This window comes from Notolepis coatsorum, assembly GCF_963971535.1.
Source record: "Notolepis coatsorum genome assembly, chromosome: 11".
In the NCBI taxonomy this organism is placed as follows: Eukaryota; Metazoa; Chordata; class Actinopteri; order Aulopiformes; family Paralepididae; genus Notolepis; species Notolepis coatsorum.
In genome coordinates this window covers 111439862-111454265 of record NC_140175.1, presented here as the reverse complement: position 1 = coordinate 111454265, position 14404 = coordinate 111439862, and the positions used below count along the sequence as shown (strand labels likewise).

Sequence of the window (14404 nt, the reverse complement as noted above, 5' to 3'; positions counted from 1 at the left end):
TGTCTGGGTAAGCCTCATAATGAATTGTTTGGGGGAAAAAATAAAAACATCGTGATGCGTATCGTGTATCGCCGAAAGGTCAGAAAATATCGTGATATCATATTTAGGCCATATCGCCCAGCCCTTTGCACGATAATTATCGGGCCGATAATTATCGGGCCGATATCAGCAATTATGACGTCATCCCGATAAACCCGATAACGTTATTAATAGCTCCGATAATATATAATACATTTTTTGGTTAAAAGAAATCCGGTGTGTGTGGATTTGGATGAAGGGCGCTTGTTTTTATTATAGCCTCCTCCCGTTTTGCCAGTACTGTGGTATGACTGACAGCGTGTGGTTTAGGAACAGGGAGTTTTTCACAAATCCAGCGCTCCCTTTCTTGGCTGTGACGTAGTCACGTTACATTCGGAGGCAGACAGTCGATCTGCCAATTACGTCCCACCGTTTGCACCCACCTCTTCTTCTTTTTTTTTTTTTTTGTAACTTTGGCCATTCCGCTGGCTCTTCTTGCGTTTATCGCTTTTTCTCTGGTCAAGAATGACCGAAACAGGTTGAATGGGGGTACAAATGGGGGGAAGATACTCTGAGAAAGTTACGGCTTTGTCCGGGAATCGAACTTGCTACCCCAGATCCGTGACGAGCACGGTTGTCCCCGGCGCCGAAATAGCGCTCGAGGTACGCGGTGAGCTACTGGAGCTCCCCCTCCACCTCTTCTTCTTACCACCAATCAGAAGCTCTCGTTCGTTTATTTACCTCCGGATTGTCGGCCATTATTCTACTCGGAGCTATAACGTTAGCTGCTCCCCGCCAGCCACATTGACAAGTACCAGCGCTTATACATTACTGGCAAATGTCTTGTTGCACTTGTGGCAACGAGCGTTGTCAGCATCGACTTTAGTAAAATAGACCCAGACTTTTTTTGAGGAATTTAAACGTCGCAAACTAATCTTGTTGGCCGTTTTCTATCTCTCCTCCCTCGGTCTCTCTCTGCCTGCGCAAGGGGGCTGTGCTCTTACACACACACACGGGTGCTGTCGAGAGCAGAGCTGTCTACTCGGCAGCACCTGTGTGTGTGTGTGTGTGTGTGTGTGTGAGAGTGAGTGTGTGTAAGAGCACAGCCCGCTCGCGCAGGCAGAGAGAGACCGAGGGAGGAGAGATAGAAAACAGCCAACAAGATTAGTTTGCGACGTTCAAATTCCTAAAAAAAATAACTCCATAATTTCTCGAGTACCGATAGCAGTACAGATGACGTCGGAGCTTATAAATACAAAAAAAATAAAAAATATTGATCAAAATAAATATATATATATAAAAAAAAGAATATATAATGCAATACATATCGGTTATCGATTTCGGTTATCGGCTTGAGGAGCATAAAGTTATCGGTATCGGTGTCAAAAAATCAATATCGTGCATCCCTACTGTTAATACTACTACTACTGTTAATACTACTACTACTGTTAATACTACTACTACTGTTAATACTACTACTACTGTTAATACTACTACTACTGTTAATACTACTACTACTGTTAATACTACTACTACTGTTAATACTACTGCTGTTAATACTACTACTACTGTTAATACTACTGCTACTGTTAATACTACTACTACTGTTAATACTACTACTACTACTACTACTACTACTACTACTACTGTTAATACTACTGCTGTTAATACTACTACTACTGTTAATACTACTGCTACTGTTAATACTACTACTACTGTTAATACTACTACTACTACTACTACTACTACTACTACTACTGTTAATACTACTGCTGTTAATACTACTACTACTGTTAATACTACTGCTACTGTTAATACTACTACTACTGTTAATACTACTACTACTACTACTACTACTGTTAATACTACTGCTGTTAATACTACTACTACTGTTAATACTACTGTTAATACTACTACTACTGTTAATACTACTACTACTGTTAATACTACTACTACTGTTAATACTACTGTTAATACTACTACTACTGTTAATACTACTACTACTGTTAATACTACTACTACTGTTAATACTACTACTACTACTACTACTACTACTACTACTACTACTACTGTTAATACTACTGCTACTGTTAATACTACTACTACTGTTAATACTACTACTACTACTACTACTACTACTACTGTTAATACTACTGCTGTTAATACTACTACTACTACTGTTAATACTACTGTTAATACTACTACTACTGTTAATACTACTGTTAATACTACTGTTAATACTACTGTTAATACTACTACTACTACTGTTAATACTACTGTTAATTCTACTACTACTGTTAATACTACTACTACTGCTACTGTTAATACTACTACTACTGCTACTACTACTACTACTGTTAATACTACTACTGTTAATACTACTACTACTGTTAATAATACTACTGTTAATACTACTACTACTACTACTACTACTACTGTTAATACTACTACTACTGTTAATACTACTGTTAATACTACTACTACTGTTAATACTACTGTTAATTCTACTACTGTTAATACTACTGTTAATACTACTGCTACTGTAACCAGAGCCTCTAGCCCAGCGGTTCTCAAACTATGGGTTGCGACCCAAAGTGGGGTCGTGGGTAGGTGACAGTCGGGCATTGGCAAGTAAAAAAAAAAAATCTATATATATATTTTTTTTTCTGCCAACATATTTTGCCTAAATATGCCTCGTTTTATAAATGTGTATTGATAACATAGTGCTGTAATAAAAATGTCTAATAAATATGCATGATAAAGTTCAACAACGTGTGCTTTTATTTTGATATTCCTTAACACATTGGGCGCCGGGCTTGTGCCCATCTTATACCACTTTCTGCCAGCGCTGTAAGCCTATGGAGATGTTTACCTTCTTTGCAGGGCTATAACTTTTAAAATGTTATTGCTATATTGACCCATTCAACATCGATTATCTATCGTTCAGGATGTGGGAACGTTATATTTTTTCATTCATACAAAAATACCTTCTAGAATATAAATATGTTAACGTTTTCTGCAGTAATTCCTAGAACGTGAGTTATAGGCCCCGACGCATATATAGATTATCGATTGGCGTTTCTTTCCTATACATGCTATATTAAGAAATTCAAATGTATATGATCGGTATACATTATGCTTCATCATGCGTGAAGGAAAGGGGGGGGGAGTCGTTTATAATTCCTTGATCGTCACTAACGGCTTTATTTAGTATGGGTTGATATATTGATCAAACTGTTTGCAAACAAAGAAATGCACAATCGGGTTGAAAATAACATTACTGTCCTCTTACCGTTCGCCGATGATACTGGAGGTAAAAGATCCCACTTATTTGACGCCGATCTCCTAGATCCATTTCCGGTTTGTATGGCGCAATAAACGCCGAAATCATATAGATTATTGCGTTATGGAGGCGATCCATATGCACGCCAGTGTTTGTCTGTAGTCCCGTAGCAAGATATTACTGCCGGAGGGATTTCCTCGACCGATAACAACTTCCGGTTTTGAGAGTGTAACTCGCCCGACCATCCACCAGGCGGCGGTATTGAGGCGTTGCAGTCTCATTCAGGGTCCCGCTGCAGCACCGGAGGTTGGATGGATGAATTATGAACAACAGCTAGTGGTGGTGGTTAGGCTGATATGCCTCCTAAAGTGTGTAAACGGAAGTACAGGCTACAGGCTTTCCGGTTTCGACAAAACAATTATAGAAACGTGTGAAGTGCACAATATTTCCTCGTTTAAGCCACTGCAACGGCTTTGCCTGAAGGATTTACTACATGACCGGGACGTTCTAGCGTGTTTGCCGACAGGATTCGGGAAAAGTTTGGTCCGTTCGGAGGCAGCTTCCGGGGGAAGTACATACACCGGACATTCTACCCCGTACACACTTTCGGCCGTAGTTCTTTACCAGTCTTTATCTCACGGAGATAAAGCTGGGAACGAGGTTAGGTGGTGGTGGTGTTGTTGTTGTTGTTGTCCAATCAGAAGGCAGACAGTATAAACAGTGTCTTGCTGTTGTCCAATCAGAAGGCAGACAGTATAAACAGTGTCTTGCTATTGTCCAATCAGAGAGCAGACATCTTGGAGGAGCTTCAGAAGAGCGAGAGGGTTTTTTCGGAGAAGCTGAACCATCTGAGCCGCCGCCTTGCCTGGATCAATGCCACCATCTACTCCAAGGTAGGGCCTCCTAACATCACACCATCTACTCCAAGGTAGGACCTCCTAACATCACACCATCTACTCCAAGGTAGGGCCTCCTAACATCACACCATCTACTCCAAGGTAGGGCCTCCTAACATCACACCATCTACTCCAAGGTAGGGCCTCCTAACATCACACCATCTACTCCAAGGTAGGACCTCCTAACATCACACCATCTACTCCAAGGTAGGACCTCCTAACATCACACCATCTACTCCAAGGTAGGACCTCCTAACATCACACCATCTACTCCAAGGTAGGGCCTCCTAACATCACACCATCTACTCCAAGGTAGGACCTCCCACCATCACACCATCTACTCCAAGGTAGGGCCTCCTAACATCACACCATCTACTCCAAGGTAGGACCTCCCACCATCACACCATCTACTCCAAGGTAGGACCTCCTAACATCACACCATCTACTCCAAGGTAGGACCTCCTAACATCACACCATCTACTCCAAGGTAGGACCTCCTAACATCACACCATCTACTCCAAGGTAGGACCTCCTAACATCACACCATCTACTCCAAGGTAGGACCTCCCACCATCACACCATCTACTCCAAGGTAGGACCTCCTAACATCACACCATCTACTCCAAGGTAGGACCTCCTAACATCACACCATCTACTCCAAGGTAGGACCTCCTAACATCACACCATCTACTCCAAGGTAGGACCTCCTAACATCACACCATCTACTCCAAGGTAGGACCTCCTAACATCACACCATCTACTCCAAGGTAGGACCTCCTAACATCACACCATCTACTCCAAGGTAGGACCTCCCACCATCACACCATCTACTCCAAGGTAGGACCTCCTAACATCACACCATCTACTCCAAGGTAGGGCCTCCTAACATCACACCATCTACTCCAAGGTAGGACCTCCCACTATCACACCATCTACTCCAAGGTAGGGCCTCCTAACATCACACCATCTACTCCAAGGTAGGACCTCCCACTATCACACCATCTACTCCAAGGTAGGCCTCCTAACATCACACCATCTACTCCAAGGTAGGACCTCCTAACATCACACCATCTACTCCAAGGTAGGACCTCCTAACATCACACCATCTACTCCAAGGTAGGACCTCCTAACATCACACCATCTACTCCAAGGTAGGACCTCCTAACATCACACCATCTACTCCAAGGTAGGACCTCCTAACATCACACCATCTACTCCAAGGTAGGACCTCCTAACATCACACCATCTACTCCAAGGTAGGACCTCCTAACATCACACCATCTACTCCAAGGTAGGACCTCCTAACATCACACCATCTACTCCAAGGTAGGACCTCCCACCATCACACCATCTACTCCAAGGTAGGACCTCCTAACATCACACCATCTACTCCAAGGTAGGGCCTCCTAACATCACACCATCTACTCCAAGGTAGGACCTCCCACTATCACACCATCTACTCCAAGGTAGGGCCTCCTAACATCACACCATCTACTCCAAGGTAGGACCTCCCACTATCACACCATCTACTCCAAGGTAGGCCTCCTAACATCACACCATCTACTCCAAGGTAGGACCTCCTAACATCACACCATCTACTCCAAGGTAGGACCTCCTAACATCACACCATCTACTCCAAGGTAGGACCTCCTAACATCACACCATCTACTCCAAGGTAGGACCTCCCACCATCACACCATCTACTCCAAGGTAGGACCTTCTAACATCACACCATCTACTCCAAGGTAGGACCTCCTAACATCACACCATCTACTCCAAGGTAGGACCTCCTAACATCACACCATCTACTCCAAGGTAGGCCTCCTAACATCACACCATCTACTCCAAGGTAGGGCCTCCTAACATCACACCATCTACTCCAAGGTAGGACCTCCTAACATCACACCATCTACTCCAAGGTAGGACCTCCTAACATCACACCATCTACTCCAAGGTAGGACCTCCTAACATCACACCATCTACTCCAAGGTAGGGCCTCCTAACATCACACCATCTACTCCAAGGTAGGACCTCCCACTATCACACCATCTACTCCAAGGTAGGGCCTCCTAACATCACATCATCTACTCCAAGGTAGGACCTCCTAACATCACACCATCTACTCCAAGGTAGGGCCTCCTAACATCACACCATCTACTCCAAGGTAGGACCTCCCACTATCACACCATCAAGTCAAGTCAAGTCAAGAGTTTTTTTTTTTTTAAACTTTATTTGTTAGCGTTTATAGAAACAGGTTGAAATGGGATGTAGAGCAGGGGGAGACATTCTGAGAAATGACGGCGGGTCCGGGAATCAAACTCGTGTCCCCCAGATCCGTGACGAGCACGGTTTTCCCCGACGCAGAAATAGCGCCGAGATATGCGGTGAGCTACGGGAGCTCCCCCAAGTCAAGAGTTTTATTTGTCACGGCATACGAGTATACAATGAAATGCGGGTGGTCTTGCCCGCAACGATGTGCAATACAGTGGTACAACATATAATAGAATCCAATACAAAAAACATTGTGCATCCATCTACTCCAAGGTAGGCCTCCTAACATCACACCATCTACTCCAAGGTAGGACCTCCTAACATCACACCATCTACTCCAAGGTAGGGCCTCCTAACATCACACCATCTACTCCAAGGTAGGACCTCCCACCATCACACCATCTACTCCAAGGTAGGACCTCCTAACATCACACCATCTACTCCAAGGTAGGACCTCCTAACATCACACCATCTACTCCAAGGTAGGACCTCCTAACATCACACCATCTACTCCAAGGTAGGGCCTCCTAACATCACACCATCTACTCCAAGGTAGGACCTCCCACCATCACACCATCTACTCCAAGGTAGGGCCTCCTAACATCACACCATCTACTCCAAGGTAGGACCTCCCACCATCACACCATCTACTCCAAGGTAGGACCTCCTAACATCACACCATCTACTCCAAGGTAGGACCTCCTAACATCACACCATCTACTCCAAGGTAGGACCTCCTAACATCACACCATCTACTCCAAGGTAGGACCTCCTAACATCACACCATCTACTCCAAGGTAGGACCTCCCACCATCACACCATCTACTCCAAGGTAGGACCTCCTAACATCACACCATCTACTCCAAGGTAGGACCTCCTAACATCACACCATCTACTCCAAGGTAGGACCTCCTAACATCACACCATCTACTCCAAGGTAGGACCTCCTAACATCACACCATCTACTCCAAGGTAGGACCTCCTAACATCACACCATCTACTCCAAGGTAGGACCTCCTAACATCACACCATCTACTCCAAGGTAGGACCTCCCACCATCACACCATCTACTCCAAGGTAGGACCTCCTAACATCACACCATCTACTCCAAGGTAGGGCCTCCTAACATCACACCATCTACTCCAAGGTAGGACCTCCCACTATCACACCATCTACTCCAAGGTAGGGCCTCCTAACATCACACCATCTACTCCAAGGTAGGACCTCCCACTATCACACCATCTACTCCAAGGTAGGCCTCCTAACATCACACCATCTACTCCAAGGTAGGACCTCCTAACATCACACCATCTACTCCAAGGTAGGACCTCCTAACATCACACCATCTACTCCAAGGTAGGACCTCCTAACATCACACCATCTACTCCAAGGTAGGACCTCCCACCATCACACCATCTACTCCAAGGTAGGACCTCCTAACATCACACCATCTACTCCAAGGTAGGACCTCCTAACATCACACCATCTACTCCAAGGTAGGACCTCCTAACATCACACCATCTACTCCAAGGTAGGACCTCCTAACATCACACCATCTACTCCAAGGTAGGCCTCCTAACATCACACCATCTACTCCAAGGTAGGGCCTCCTAACATCACACCATCTACTCCAAGGTAGGACCTCCTAACATCACACCATCTACTCCAAGGTAGGACCTCCTAACATCACACCATCTACTCCAAGGTAGGACCTCCTAACATCACACCATCTACTCCAAGGTAGGGCCTCCTAACATCACACCATCTACTCCAAGGTAGGGCCTCCTAACATCACATCATCTACTCCAAGGTAGGACCTCCTAACATCACACCATCTACTCCAAGGTAGGGCCTCCTAACATCACACCATCTACTCCAAGGTAGGACCTCCCACTATCACACCATCAAGTCAAGTCAAGTCAAGAGTTTTTTTTTTTTTAAACTTTATTTGTTAGCGTTTATAGAAACAGGTTGAAATGGGATGTAGAGCAGGGGGAGACATTCTGAGAAATGACGGCGGGTCCGGGAATCAAACTCGTGTCCCCCAGATCCGTGACGAGCACGGTTTTCCCCGACGCAGAAATAGCGCCGAGATATGCGGTGAGCTACGGGAGCTCCCCCAAGTCAAGAGTTTTATTTGTCACGGCATACGAGTATACAATGAAATGCGGGTGGTCTTGCCCGCAACGATGTGCAATACAGTGGTACAACATATAATAGAATCCAATACAAAAAACATTGTGCATCCATCTACTCCAAGGTAGGCCTCCTAACATCACACCATCTACTCCAAGGTAGACCTTCCATCACAGTGTTACTGTTGGACCCTGTTGTCTCAGGCCACTTAGAGCCTCTACTAAGCACTGTGACAACCAGAACGCTGCCATCTTTAATCGTGTGGTCCATTCATTTTCTCTCTCTCTCTCTCTCTCTCTCCCTCTCCCTCTCCCTCTCCCTCTCCCTCTCCCTCTCCCTCTCCCTCTGTCTCTCTCTCTCTCTCTCTCTCTCTCTCTAGGAGAAGATGCTGGATGTGTATTGGTTGTTGCGGGTGTGTATTCGCACCATAGAGCATGCTGACAACACTGGCTCCCTGTTTGCCTTCACTCCGGAGTTCTACCTCAACGTGGCCATGAACGCATACAGTGCTCTGAAAAATTACTTCAGTCCTGCCAACAGCATGGAGGAATTACCAGGTGATTACCAACTCACTGGGTCATTACCTACCTGGTTATTTGTTAGTAGTTAACTTACCACCTGGTTATCAATCTAATGATGAACACATGGGCACTCTTATCAGTGTGTTCCCTGATCTTATGGTTAGCTAGGGTTACATCGATTAGTTGGGGTTACATGGAGTATGGTTAGGTTAGTGAGGGTTGGATAGAGTATGGTTAGTTAGGGTTACATAGAGTAGGGCTAGGTTAGTGAGGGTTGGATAGAGTAGGGTTGTGGTTAGTTAGGGTTAGATAGAGTAGGGTTGGGTTAGTTAGGGTTACATAGAGTAGGGTTAGGGTTACATAGAATAGGGTTATGGTTAGTTAGGGTTAGATAGATTAGGGTTAGGATTTATTAGTTATGGTTAAATAGAGTTGGTTTAGGGTTGGTTGGGGTTTGGTTGGTTATGGCTGGGTTGGGGTTAGATAGAGTTGAGTTAGGGTTAGTTAGGTTTGGTTGGGGTTAGATAGAGTTGAGTTAGGGTTAGTTAGGTTTGGTTGGGGTTAGATAGAGTTGAGTTGGGTTAGTTAGGTTTGGTTGGGGTTAGATAGAGTTGAGTTAGGGTTAGTTAGGTTTGGTTGGGGTTAGATAGAGTTGAGTTAGGGTTAGTTAGGTTTGGTTGGGGTTAGATAGAGTTGAGTTGGGTTAGTTAGGTTTGGTTGGGGTTAGATAGAGTTGAGTTAGGGTTAGTTAGGTTTGGTTGGGGTTAGATAGAGTTGAGTTGTGTTAGTTAGGTTAGTGTTCTTTAGGGTTAGTTGTATTGGACCCAGGGCTCCCAGTAGCAGCTGTATGCAGAGGCGACTTTTGTTCCCAGACTAGTGACTGGAAGGAGGAGGTGGCTTGAGGTGTTATTTAGCTGGAATGATTAGCTGCCTGGCAGACTGCTCTGTACTGATTGGCCGCCTGGCAGACTGTTCTGTACTGATTGGCTGCCTGGCAGACTGTTCTGTACTGATTGGCCGCCTGGCAGACTGTTCTGTACTGATTAGCTGCCTGGCAGACTGTTCTGTACTGATTGGCCGCCTGGCAGACTGTTCTGTACTGATTGGCCGCCTGGCAGACTGTTCTGTACTGATTGGCTGCCTGGCAGACTGTTCTGTACTGATTACCTGCCTGGCAGACTGTTCTGTACTGATTGGCTGCCTGGCAGACTGTTCTGTACTGATTGGCTGCCTGGCAGACTGTTCTGTACTAATTGGCTGCCTGGCAGACGTCCCTGTATTAACAGACTACCCTCTTACAACCACAAATGATCAACGGGTTAAACCAGAATAAAATAAATTCATTCACGTTTTTGTTTATTATACTTTTTTGTGGACATAAAAAATAAGAAAAAATATGCATTATTACTAGATTGCCATTGCCCACATAGGACAGATGAAAGTCAAATATTACAACAAACCACCTCTAAGTGAGGGTAAGGTGAAGTATTCTAGTTAACCTCTTCCAGGTACCGGACCGCAAATGACATCACGTCATAAATCATTCTCTCTAGACTGTATGACATAATGTTTTTTTTCTTTCTTCAAATGTATCCAACAGTAAACTTCCTAACCATGTCACAACAGCAGTCATCGTGTATATTTTCAGCAATACGTTATTTTACCAATAGGTTAACTCTTTAAAAAATAGGTTAACTTAAAAAAATTGAGAGCCACGCCCTTTCCCCATCTGCACTGGCTAGCGCCAGCTTTTCTTGACCATTTTCACGATATTTCACGATCTTTGTGGAACTATTGTATATTCTATATTATAGCTATGGAGACAATAGTATGGCTCATTTGACAGACACTATTTCAAGTCCAACATGTAGTTTGTAGTTTATTACACGCTAAACATCGCCCATTTCCAAAATAATCCAGTATTTTTCCATAGATTGCGAGATAAGACAATATGCAATAAGCCCAAATCGTTCTGGTTGATCCCCTGAAACCCCAAATACTCCCAAATCAAAGGTATATACTATGTACATAATCTGCCTTCACAAAATCATCAAGGGGGGGGGTAGTCTTACCCCGAAAATGCGATAGTTAGAAGAAGCTTGGTTTAGGTCCGGTAAAATAAGACACTGATCGTTACAGAAACATGTTTCAGGTTCGGTAAAATAGACATAGAATATACCTTACCTTAGCCAGAAGGTACTCCAAAAAGAATAATTCCATTGATCCCATCGGCGATCGCGATTACTCGTTTATATGTAATTACTCGTGTTTACGGAAAACTAGGTTTTGAGGCGAGCAGATCTCCTAGCGATTGCTCTGCAAGAGCTCCTCCCCCTCAGAGCGAGTCTTGACAGTCCAGTTCACACATTGTTTCTACTGATCCCTTTCTATCAGAGTTCAAAAGGTAGGCGATACTGCCACCTGGTGAGATTCGATCGGCATTGCAATTCCAACGTAGGCAAATGAGCCAGGGACACCTAGAGTGATCCGGATGAACGTTTAGAACGGGGATCAAAGGAAAAAGATCAAATGTCAAGGATCTAAAAACGTATTATTACGTTTTTGGCGCTCAAGCGTTGGCGGTGAAACAAACTGAAGCTGACTGTATTTACAGTAGATTTATTTCTCGGTTCTTCATGCACGGCTGGTGATACTAAATCCAAATTGAACTCTGTCATTGGAACGAGTAGATTTGGCCCGATCCATAGATGTGCAACATCGCTATAATAAGGTCATTTATAGGCCTGCTATTCTATATTCTATAATAATATTTCAAATTGTATTGGTCCGGATGGGAGAATTCAGAATATCTACAAAACCTTCTGTTTAATCATCTTCCCTTTATTTATTTCCTTAGATCTTTTGTACGTGATCTCAAGAAGGTACTGAACGAGATCAGTGGCAGTTTTTCATGTCTGGTCATTTTTAGCATGGTGTTATTCACTGTCAAAGATGCAAAGAAAAATCATAATTCATATTCTCCTTTGTTTCATCACAATTTAAGCAAGCCTAGTAATAGACACAATATTTCTGACACTGCAAATACATTCACTGAGGTCCATAGATGTCCCTACAGTAGATACCAAGAACATGCAAATGGACCTTGTAGAAGTGGAGCAATATTCCATTTACTTTGGTTATGTATTTTAGGCGGATTTTCAGAAAATAGGGCCCCGGATATTAAGAGGTTAACACCGAGTGAGGCCCATAAGGAGAGGCTCCATCCATCAGTGAGGGATGAAATAAAGGGTTAGCTGCTATCGGGGCCAAGAAGGGTTGAGTTTGAAACCCAAAGTGGCGTCTGATTTTATTCCAAATTCTGAGTGTAGTTTTAACAATAATATTTTTGGCGTAGGGGGCCATTGAAAAACGAATGGGGGCATGGATAAGACCGGTTAGTGAGGCAGGTTTTACGGATGAGGCTTCGATGTCAATCCACATACTGTAGGGCACGCCAGTGGTTTGTCTGACTGTAACCAGTGCTGTATAATTCTGAGATTGGCTGACCAATAATAGGCTCTGAAGTTAGGTAAAGCCATGCCACCAATAAGCTTAGGCCCTTGTAATAGAGCTTTATTAATTCTGGGAACTTTATTATTACAAATTAATTTGGACACTAGGCTGTAAATTTTGTGAACAAATTAGTGGGGAAGAAAGATGGGCAGGCACTGGACAAGATAAGAGAATCTTGGAAGGGAATTAATCTTAACACAATTGATATGTGCAGCAAGAGAGAGAGGTAATAATGACCAACGTTCAAAATCTTCCTGAAATCTGGTCAGTAGAGAGCCAAATAAATTTTTTAATAAGTCCCCAAATGTATCCCGAATTTGGAAGAAGAAGAAGTTCTAAATTGAGTTTATAACCTGAAATATGGCCAAATCGGGTGAATATGTCAAGTGCAGCTCGAATAGATGTGGCGATGTCAGAAATGTATAGAAGCAGGTCATCTGCATACAGGGAGGTCCTCTGTCCAACACCCCCTCTGATTATACCTTTTATACGAGGGTCTGATCGAAGTGCGATGGCCAACGGTTCAATGGCGACATCGAACAGGAGTGGACTCAAATTGCAACCCTGTCTCGTGGAGCGGTGTTGTTAGTCCTTACTGAGTGTATATTGACTTTACTTACTTTTTACTTACTCCTTAATTACTTTTTTTACTTACTTTATTTTTACTGTATGTAGCACACTTTCAGGGGCTACAGAAACAAGCATTTCATCATAAAGTATTCTGTATTTTGTTGTGACAAATAATAAACAAACTGGAAACTTGTCTCTGACTCTGTGTCTCTGACTCTGTGTCTCTGACTCTGTGTCTCCAGGTTATGAGGACACTCTGACTCTGTGTCTCTGACTCTGTGTCTCCAGGTTATGAGGACACTCTGACTCTGTGTCTGTGACTCTGTGTCTCCAGGTTATGAGGACACTCTGACTCTGTGTCTGTGACTCTGTGTCTCCAGGTTATGAGGACACTCTGACTCTGTGTCTGTGACTCTGTGTCTCCAGGTTATGAGGACACTCTGACTCTGTGTCTGTGACTCTGTGTCTCCAGGTTATGAGGACACATTGACTCAGCTGGCTGCTATCCTCGCTAAACACTTTGCTGACCCACGCATCGTAGGAACAGGTGAGTGTTGCATCTACACACGCACGCACGCACGCACACACACACACACACACGCACGCACGCACACACACACACACACACACACACACACACACACACACACACACACACACACACACACACACACACACACACACAATAATAGGTTGTAAGGTACATGTAGTTTAAAGTGAATGAAAATCTAGCGTATTAAAATGGGTGTTTCAGTCTGTAGTATCAGTATTTCTGCCGCCTCCTCTCTCTGTCCCTCTCTCTCCCCCTCTTTACCTCCCTATCTATCTATCCCCCTCTTTCCTTCTCCCCCCCCTCTCTCTCTCTCTCCCCCTCTTTCCCCCTCTCTCCCTCTTTCCCCCTCTCTCCCTCCCTATCTATCTATCCCCCTCTTTCCTTCTCCCCCCTCTCTCTCTCTCTCCCTCTCTCCCTCCCTATCTATCTACCCCCCTCTTTCCTTCTCCCCCCTCTCTCTCTCTCCCCCTCTTTCCCTCTCTCCCTCCCTTCTATCTATCCCCCTCTTTCCTTTCCCCCCTCTCTCTCTCCCTCTTTCCCTCTCTCCCTCCCTATCTATCTATCCCCCTCTTTCCTCCCCCCCTCTCTCTCTTTCTCTCTCCCCCTCTTTCCCTCTCTCTCCCCCTCTCTTCTATCTATCCCC

At 44.3% G+C, this 14404-nt stretch overlaps 1 protein-coding gene across 2 annotated transcripts in view; it reads left to right on the top strand.

The window, feature by feature from the left end:
* The window catches only part of rnf123 (ring finger protein 123), a 484329-nt gene that overhangs the window by 232599 nt on the left and 237326 nt on the right, over positions 1 to 14404 (top strand). For both annotated transcript variants that reach the window (XM_084325137.1, XM_084325136.1), the window contains exons 26-28: positions 4087 to 4194; positions 8984 to 9161; positions 13681 to 13755. In XM_084325137.1, coding sequence (XP_084181263.1) covers positions 4087 to 4194; positions 8984 to 9161; positions 13681 to 13755 — 361 coding nt within the window. The remainder of the gene's footprint in view (positions 1 to 4086; positions 4195 to 8983; positions 9162 to 13680; positions 13756 to 14404) is intronic.